At 64.0% G+C, this 8,838-nt stretch overlaps 1 protein-coding gene across 10 annotated transcripts; it reads left to right on the top strand.

The window, feature by feature from the left end:
• Positions 1–2,510: 2,510 nt before the first annotated feature.
• On the top strand, positions 2,511–8,604 carry LOC131423135 (leukocyte immunoglobulin-like receptor subfamily A member 6). 10 transcript variants are annotated; one of them, XM_046430790.2, is made up of 14 exons: positions 2,514–2,695; positions 2,849–2,884; positions 3,049–3,159; positions 3,475–3,777; positions 3,992–4,288; positions 4,556–4,858; positions 5,159–5,209; positions 5,479–5,529; positions 6,111–6,221; positions 6,511–6,586; positions 7,022–7,065; positions 7,304–7,356; positions 8,081–8,227; positions 8,305–8,604. In XM_046430790.2, exons 1-14 carry the CDS (start codon positions 2,662–2,664, stop codon positions 8,479–8,481), a joined length of 1,794 nt encoding a protein of 597 aa, XP_046286746.1. In that variant the 5' UTR covers positions 2,514–2,661; the 3' UTR covers positions 8,482–8,604. The 10 variants fall into 10 exon arrangements, 8 of the variants coding, with proteins under 8 accessions (XP_058430670.1, XP_058430671.1, XP_058430674.1 ...); XM_046430782.2 differs by having other exon boundaries at positions 2,516–2,695; positions 3,049–3,336; XR_009225584.1 differs by lacking the exon at positions 8,305–8,604 and having other exon boundaries at positions 2,511–2,695; positions 3,049–3,336; positions 7,304–7,821; positions 8,081–8,200.
• Positions 8,605–8,838: the final 234 nt, after the last annotated feature.

Below are 8,838 nucleotides of genomic sequence, written 5' to 3'. Positions count from 1 at the left end.
GAACAGCATGGAGACTGTGGAGGCTGTGGGTCAGCATGGAGGCTGTGGGGTCAGCATGGAGGCTGTGGGTCAGCATGGAGGCTGTGGGGTCAGCGTGGAGGTTGTAGGGTCAGTGTGGAGGCTGTGGGTCAGCGTGGAGGCTGTGGGTCAGCGTGGAGGTTGTAGGGTCAGTGTGGAGGCTGTGGGTCAGCGTGGAGGCTGTGGGGTCAGCATGGAGGCTGTGGGTCAGCGTGGAGGCTGTGGGGTCAGCGTGGAGGTTGTAGGGTCAGTGTGGAGGCTGTGGGTCAGCGTGGAGGCTGTGGAGGTCAGGAGGTGTGTGGCCTGGCGTGGTGCTGAACCTACACGCAGGTGTTGAGCTCACTCTGGGATGGACGGGATGAAGAGGTTCCTTGGTGGCTGGTGCTGGTTTCCTGAGCCCTGGGGTGGGAGACTGGGCAGAAGGAAAGGCAGGAGGAGGCCCTGGGAAGGCCCCTCCCGGCCGAGCAGCTGGACAGAGACCACTGCTGTCATGAGGGACGGCTGGACCCCTCCTGCTCCACTCACCTGTGTGCAGAAGCCGGAACCCTGCGCCGGGCAGGGCTGCCAGTCAGTGTGGTTCCCGTTGAGGCCTGCTCTGAGGGGACTCGGTCACTGGGGGGTGGCGGGCCCCAGCCCCACGGCTACTGAGGTGGGGCCCTGTTTCTGTGGTCCTCGAGCAAGGGCTCCCGGGGTCAGCAGCATCTCCTCTGTCCCACCTCAGTTGGTCACTCTGCAGCCCTGACCCCCGTCCCCCACAGGACGACTTCCCGCTACTGCACGGGGTGTCTCTGTCTCATCTTGGATCCGGGGCCTCTACACTGAGCCAGACCCTGGCCATCAGTGATTTCCTATTTTGAGACGAGGTCCTGCTAAGTTGCTTAGAACCCCTCTACGTGGCCCAGGCTGGCCTCAAACTTGAGGTCCTCTTGCCCCAGCTGGAGTCGCTGGGATTACAGGGGTGACCAGGACACCCTACGGTCCACTAGGCTGATGACGTGCTGGCTGGACCTCCAGGAGGGCACAGTCATTCTAGGTGGTTCAGAGGACGACGTGGGCAAGATGTCACCCCCTGCCGGTTTTTGCTCCTGACCCAGCTCCTAGGAACGCAGCTGCCGGAGGCGCCTCGCATTTCCCATGCAGGTGGGGACTCGCGCTCCGTCAGCTCTCCTACAGGAAGAACGTGCCCAGGCCGCGTCGGGGGTCTGTCCCAGCCCCTCCTTGGGTGTCTGAAAGGCCGAGGCTTCAGCTCCCACTGGTGGGACTCAGAGCAAGAGAAGACTCGGCAACTGTGCAGCTGCAGAAAGCGCAGCCAAGGGCCCGGCAGAGGCACGGCGCTGGACACCTGCGACAGACACGGCGTCGGCAGGAGCTGAGGAGCCACAGCCCAGGCGTTGGGGCGTCAGAGCCGCACGGTGCCAGTGCCGTATCTGCAGAGCGCTGGTCTTTCTCTGGGAAACACCTTCTGGATTCCTACTGGGCCCCAGGAGAGACTGACCACTTGGCCATCGGTTGCCCCGTCATCAGGCCCCTCCTGAGCTGGGCATTGCCTGACCAGCGCCCAGAGGCCTCCATCGATCACGCTGAAGTGGCTCATCCAACACGTGGCTCAATAGGTTCCTGAAGGCACGGGAGGACAGAATGGCGAGCACCCAAAGGTGTCCACTCCCCATTATCAGAACCGTGACTGCCTTACCTTATGGGCACCAAGGGACGTGGCAAAGGTGCTCAAGGGTGATGGCCCAAGTGGGCCCCACACAACCCCAAGTCCTCATAAGAGGAAGAAGCAGGCAGAGGTCAGCACAAGAGATGGACGGAGCAGGATCAGAGGTCAGCGTGGCTGCGGGCTTTGAGGAGGAAGGGGATGCAGAGGCCCAGGAGCAGGGCGTGGAGAAGCCGGGAGAGGACCTCGAGCAGAGCCGGCCACGGGCCACAGAGGGCCACAGCCCACAGAGAGCTTGACATAAGCCAGGGGCCACCTGGGACTCAAGATGACCTGGGCTGTGAGACAGTGAACCCGACATGTGATTGGTGCAATGTCATCGTGCACAACAGGGGCTGCTGGGACTATTCCCGCAGGCACACAGCGTGACTCAATGTCAGTCACAGTCCTTGGCCCCTCCCCCACTGACTTCCCCAACACGAGCTTCCCGGAAACTCCTCGCCCCTTTCCCTCTCGGGCTTCCACATGGGAGAGACCCTAGGCTTCCTGGTCTGTCCATGTCATTGGAATCTGTATTTCTTCATGCCACCATTTGTCCCCACAGAAATAGAAAGCTGATGTGCTGGTAGCTGAGAGCTGGGAGCATCCGTGCTCTAAAACTGGGGTCCGACCTCTCCTTCTCAGTGACGTGCAAGAAATGTGTGTCCACTCCTGGGTGGAAAGGACCTCGGGCCAGCAGCCAGCTCTCAGGGGACGCGCACACCCATCTGAGCCGCCTGCAGGGGGCCCAGGCCCACCCCACCCAGTCCTGGGGACAAGAGCCAGGCTCTGGGGGGGGGCAGTTCCCCTTCCTGTGGGCAGCTGATGTGACAGCCCTATGACAGGCAGAACCCGGCCTCCAAGTGGCCACGCCCTGTGTGTGTCTGTCCTCCAGCTCTGTGACCTCCTCCATCTGGACCCTGGGACCACGGGGAGGACACACCATGACCCCCACCCTCACGGCCCTGCTCTGCCTGGGTGAGATGTGACGGAGGGAGGGGACACCCTGTTCTGGGAGGTCAGCCCACAGCCAGGCCCTGGCCATCAGGAGACCCAGGGCCCAGGAGGCTGTGGGGGGACAGGGCCTGCTCAGGCCTCAGGGGCTCCCCTCTCACAGGAACTCTCTTCCAGGGCTGAGTCTGGGCCCCGGGACCCGAGGGCAGGCAGGTGAGTGTCCCCAGCTGTCCAGGTCCTCCTCCTGGGGACCAGGAGCCACCCTGGGCAGTGGGGTGAACAGAGTTGGGGGCTGAGGCTGGGGAGCCTGGAGGGGGCTGGGCTGAGGGCTGGGATCTGAGGGGTGTGCTGGGACCCAGCCTCTGATTCCCTTGCAGGGACCCTCCCCAAGCCCACCCTGTGGGCTGAGCCAGGCTCTGTGATCTCCTGGGGAAGGCCAGTGACCATCTGGTGTGAGGGGCCCCTGGAGGCCCAGGAGTTCCGTCTGGGTAAAGAGGGAATCTCAGGGCCCTGGGACAGACAGAGCCCACTGGGCCCCAGGAACAAGGCCAAGTTCTCCATCCCGCACATGACTGAGCACCGTGCAGGGAGATATCAATGCCTCTATCTCAGCCCTGCTGGGTGGTCAGAGCATAGTGACCCCCTGGAGCTGGTGGTAATGATAGGTGAGAGGACACTCAGGGGTCCCAGCCCCAGGCTCTGCCCTCAGGGAGGGGGTCTGCTCCCAGAGTGTCCCTCTCACAGCCCAGCTGGGGGTGGTGTGGGAGGAGGGAGCCATGAACACCTGCCTCCTTCTCTCCTAGGAACCTACAGCAAACCCTGGATCTCAGCCCTGCCCAGCCCTGTGGTGACCTCAGGAGGGAAGGTGACCCTCCAGTGTGGCTCATGGCAGGGATATGGCAGGTTTGTTCTTGCCAAGGAAGGAGGACACCACCTCACCTGGACCCTGGACTCACAGCGACACCCCAGTGGGCAGTATCAGGCCCAGTTCCCAGTGGGAACTGTTAACCCCACCCACAGGTGGACATTCACATGCTACGGCTATTTCAGGAGCAACCCGCAGTTGTGGTCAGGACCCAGTGACCCTCTGGAACTCCTGGTCTCAGGTGAGGAAGCTCCATCTTCCCCTGACACAGTTGGGGACATTAAGCAGGGACTTGGGGGCCTCTTCCTTAGGACGGCCCCAGGTGAGAGAAAGGGGAGAGAATCAGGGTCTCCTCACCAGAGTCCCCAGGAGTGAGAGGGTGACCTGCAGGCAGGACGGGGGGAGGCAGGGGGTTGGCAGGGTCCAGCCCTCAGCCCAGGCTCCTCTTCCTCCAGGGGTGTCCAGGAAGCCCTCCCTCCTGACCCAGCAGGGCCCTGTCCTGGTCCCTGGAGAGACCCTGACCCTCCAGTGTCACTCAGACGTCACCTATGACAGATTCGCTCTGTCCAAGGAGGGGGCACAGGACCTCCCCCAGCGCCCTGCCCAGCAGCCCCAGGCTGGGCTCTCTCAGGCCGACTTCCTGCTGGGCCCTGTGAGCAGCTCCCACGGGGGTCGGTACAGGTGCTACGGTGGACACAGCCTCTCCTCTGAGTGGTCAGCCCCCAGTGACCCCCTGGACATCCTGGTCTCAGGTGAGGAGCACAGAGGGTGCAGTCAGGGACCCAGCCTCTGCACAGCCCTGTTGGGGAGCCCCAGGAGGTGATGGCCAGGGTGATGTGGGGTCCCAGGAGGGAGAGAGACAGGGAGGGGCAGAGAGGACAGAGACAGGGGGACACAGGGACAGGAAGAATCAGAGACAATGAGACAGACAGAGAGCACAGGGTCCTCAGAGAGAGGCCCTGGGGAGGTCTCAGCTCAGAACAAGCTGGGGCCACCCTCACCCTCCTTCCTCTCTCTAGGACAGCTCCCTGTCACACCCTCCCTCTCAGTGCAGCCAGGTCCCACAGTGTCCTCAGGGGAGAACGTGACCCTGCTGTGTCAGTCACAGATCAAGATGGACACTTTCCTCCTGTGCAAGGAGGGGGCAGCTGATCCCCCCCTGCATCTGAGAGCAGAGTACCGAGCCCCATGGCACCAGGCAGAGTTCTCCATGACAGCTGTGACCCCAGCCCTCGGGGGAACCTACAGGTGCTATGGCTCTCACAGCTCATCCCCCTACCTGCTGTCACGGCCCAGTGCCCCCCTGGACCTGGGGGTCTCAGGTGAGTGACCCTGACCCCATCCTCTGTGAGCTCAAGGATTCCCTCAGGGCCCTGCCCAGGACAGCTCTGGGTGGGATGGGAGTGAGGGGCCCTAGGGAGGGTCGGCCAGTGGGACTCACCCCTCAGAGAGGAGGGGCCAACGGGGTCCTCCAGCCTGTGCACCCACCCACCACTGGAATCAGGAAGGTGCAGGTGGGCACAGGAGGGTCCTGGGGAGGCCAGGCAGGTGTAGGAGGATGGGCAGAGACAGTCCCCAGGGGCAGCCTGCACCCCTCACCCTCCTGTTCTCCTCATTCCCAGGACCCTCTGGGGGACCCAGCCCTCCACCCTCAGGACCCAGGTCACCAGCTGGTGAGTCTCAGGGCACCAACCTAGGGTTTCCTGAGTCTCCTGGGGGCTGGACTCCAAGCCATCTTCCAGTCATCTAATTCTCAGCCTGGCTGGTGTTCCTAGAGCTGGGTGGGGTGGAGAGGTGGGTGGGGACTCCAGGCCCCGGGGCTCAGGGCTGGGAGGCATGAGGGTGAGGTCCAGGCAAAGGAGACTCTGGGCCCAGCCTGGGGAGGAGCAGCCAGCTGAAGTGGGGGGCAGGCAGCCCAGCCCTCACCTCCCACCCACCCCAGGAGGCCCTGAGGACCAGCCTCTCACCCCCACGGACCCAGGACCCCAGAGTGGTGAGTGAGGGGCTCTGGTGGGAGGTGGGGTCCAGGGCAGGGGCTGAGCTGAGGGGGGAGCAGCCCCCTCTGGAGATGCTGACGGGGACCAGCCCCTCCCGTCTGGGCCTCAGTTTCTCCCAGGGCAGAGGAGAGGCCTGGCCCTGACCTTCAAGTGCCTCTCAGGGCTGACCTTGGCTGTGCCCTGCTGGGAGAGGGGCCTCCAGGGAAGCCTCCAGGACCTGAATCTGCAGGGCCCTGTCCCCTCTGTGCAGTGACAGTGACACTGAGCAGGGGAGGGGCTCAGGGCCATCGGGGTGTCAGGCTCTTTCCCTCCAGCTCAGGGCTGAGCTCTGGTGGAGAGAAGGAGACTGGGAGTCAGACTCCCCCAATTCAGGCCCCGCTCTGCTGCCTCCTGCTGGGTGACTGGGCAGGGGACCCCCCTCTGAGCCTCAGTTTCCTCGTTTGTGCCTGGGGAGTGGGTGGCAGGGCCATGATGCCTGAGTGACAGGGCTGGAGGTGACAGGTGGAAAGACCAGCAGGCTGGCACACAGTAGGTGCTCAGGTAAGCAGCGTGGCTCCTCGTCCACACCTGTGCCCAGGACTGGGAAGGCACCTGCCGGTTCTGGTCGGGGTCTCAGTGGCCTTCCTCCTGCTGTTCCTCCTCCTCGTCCTCCTCCTCCTCTGGCGTCACAGCAGACGCAGGAAGGCAGGTGAGTGGCACTGGGTGACCTGGCTCTCAGCAGGCGGTGGCCTCCCCATGGGCCAGGCGAGGGTGGGCTCAGGGCAGCAGCCCCAGGGAAACCTGCCCGCTGGGACAGGTCACTTGGAAACACTCCCCAGGAAATAGAGAGGAGCAGTCCCCTGCTCGCGGCTTCTAGACCAATGTCGGCAGGTGTGCACCCTTTCCCTCTCAGGGGACAGGAGGGGGTCTTCACACCCCTGCGGTGGCCTGTGGGGGCCAGCGGTTCCCCCTGGGGCTGAGACTGTCCCCTCATGCAGCCCAGACAGAGGCTGGCTTCCAGGGACCTGCAGGGGACACAGAGCCAGGGCCCCAGGACAGAGGCCAGCAGAAGAGGTGATTCCTGCTCCAGACCTGGACCCCACACACACCGTCCCTCACTGCCACCTGACATCCCCTGGTCCCCCCACTGTCCTTCACTGCCACCTGACAGCCCCTTGTCCCCCCCACCATCCCTCACTGCCACCTGACACCCCCTTGCTCTCCCCACTGTCCCTCACTGCCACCTGACAACCCCTTGCTCTCCCCACTGTCCCTCACTGCCACCTGACACCTCTTTGTCCCCCCCTCACTGTCCCTCACTGCCACCTGACACCCCCTTGCTCTCCCCACTGTCCCTCACTGCCACCGACACCTCCTTGTCCCCCCCTCACTGTCCCTCACTGCCACCTGACACCTCTTGTTCCCCCCACTGTCCCTCACTGCCACCTGACACCCCCTTGTCTCCCCCACTGTCCCTCACTGCCACCTGACACCCCCTTGTCTCCCCAGATCCCGTCCAGCGGCTGCCCCTGCGGCCCAGGAAGAAGCCCTCTGTGAGGGAAGGGGGCTGGGGTGGGAGGGGGAGCCCAGGTCCCAGCACCTCCCAGTGGGGGCAGGAGGGGCAGGCGGGAGGGCCTGGGGCTCAGGCTGAGTGGCTGACCCACACTGGGGACCTGGGGACATCACCACGGCTCCCTGGCTCTGTGTCCCCATCTGGGACAGGGCAGGGCCTGGGGGACTGAGAGGCCCCAGCAGCTCTGGCCAGGAGACGACCCCGTTCTGTCCCCACAGATGCTTCTGTGAAGGACCCTCAGCCTGAGGACGGGGTGGAGCTGGACAGTCGGGTGAGACCCCCCCCAGGCACCAAGAACTCCCTGTTCCCGCTCAGCCCAGCGGCCATGTCCCTGTCCTCCACCGCTGACCCTCAGTGATGACCAGGCTGCCCCCTCCCTCCCTGTGGCCACTCGGGTGCCCTTCCTGGGCCTGGCTGTTGGCGTCTCCTGGGGCCTCCGAGGACCAGGAATACATGAGCCACCGTCCCCGAGGCTCCCCCACACTCCGTCCAGCTGTTCTCAGGGAGCTCCCTCCTGACCGGCTCCAGGTCGGCTGCAGGTGCAGGAGCCAGCAGAGCCCCGCCCCCTGAGCTCACCTGGGCCCCGACATGAAGTAAACGCAGCCTCAGGAGAGCAGAGCCACAAGGGAACTAAAGCAGAGAAAGGGACGGGGCCGGGAGGGCCCTGATGAGCCGGGGGCACAGGGCCACAGGTGCCTGACGAGCAGCCGCAGCAGGGGACGCGGCAGGTGCCAAGGTCCTGAGGCAGCAGCAGGCTCTTTCAGGAAGGGGGGAGTGGGGCTGGAGCCAGTGAGCAGGGCTGGGCGTGTGGGGTAAGAGCTCAGAGCTGCAGGAGGAGCCTCCAGGCCTCTAGGCTGGAAGCCCCTGGAGACCCCATGAGCAGTGACGTAATCTGAGATTGTTGAGGGGTCACTCTGGCCACAGTGCAAAGTGGCTGGAGGAGAGCCCCAGTGGACCTCAGGGGACTCGTCTGTCTCACTGTGTCCCTGCTGCAGGGCCCACCTGACGGAGACCCCCAGGGAGTGACATACGCCCAGGTGGAGCACTCAGGACTCAGGCGGGGTGGGAGCTCCCCTCTCCCCCCGCTGTTGGGGCAGTTCCTGGGCACAGAGGACGCAGAGGACAGACAGACGGACACTCAGGTGGGTGCTGTCCTCTCCAGGCCCCCGGCTTCCCCGTGCCAAGCACACACCCTCCCTCTCACCATCTCCCACTCCAGGCTGCTGCATCTGAAGGTCCCCAGGACGTGACCTACGCCCAGCTGTGCAGATGGACACTCAGACGGGGGGCCGCTGCCCCTCCCTCCTCCCAGGCAGAGCAGCCCCCAGCGGAGCCCAGTGTGTACGCTGCTCTGGCCCCTGCTCACCCCGGAGCTGCCCCCAAGGACACTCACTAGTGGCCCAGCCTCCACAGACACCTCAGGAAAACTCAGGGGACTCTGGGGACTTGGGGCCCCTTGTTCTGCAGCTGTAGATAAGTGACACCATGATCCTCCAAATAAACAAGGAGTTGTCAGTGATACAGGAGTGGGGAGAGGAACACCAGAAAAGGGAGAGAGGGTGGGAACAGAGGGGAATGAAGCACCACCAATGACCTTGAACCTAGGGCATTCACAGCCATGAGCACAGCCATGACCCTGACCCAGGGCATTCACAGCCATGAGCACAGACAAGACCCTGACCCAGGACATTCACAGCCATGAGCACAGCCATGACCCTGAACCCAGGGCATTCACAGCCATGAGCAGATGAAT

Source organism: Marmota monax, unplaced genomic scaffold (genome assembly GCF_021218885.2).
Source record: "Marmota monax isolate L192 unplaced genomic scaffold, Marmota_monax_Labrador192_F-V1.1 WCK01_AAM20220418_F8-fsc00215, whole genome shotgun sequence".
NCBI classification, from domain to species: domain Eukaryota; kingdom Metazoa; phylum Chordata; class Mammalia; order Rodentia; family Sciuridae; genus Marmota; species Marmota monax.
The sequence above is the reverse complement of the archived record's forward strand: the minus strand, read 5'-3'. Positions and strand labels throughout refer to the sequence as shown.

Bases quoted from the DNA above. Each gene is read 5' to 3' on its own strand.
- LOC131423135 (XM_046430782.2), top strand. From the start codon at position 2,662: ATGACCCCCACCCTCACGGCCCTGCTCTGCCTGG. The intron at 2,696-2,848 runs GTGAGATGTGAC...ACTCTCTTCCAG, and splicing joins CACGGCCCTGCTCTGCCTGG to GGCTGAGTCTGGGCCCCGGG. The intron at 5,530-6,110 runs GTGAGTGAGGGG...ACCTGTGCCCAG, and splicing joins GGACCCAGGACCCCAGAGTG to GACTGGGAAGGCACCTGCCG.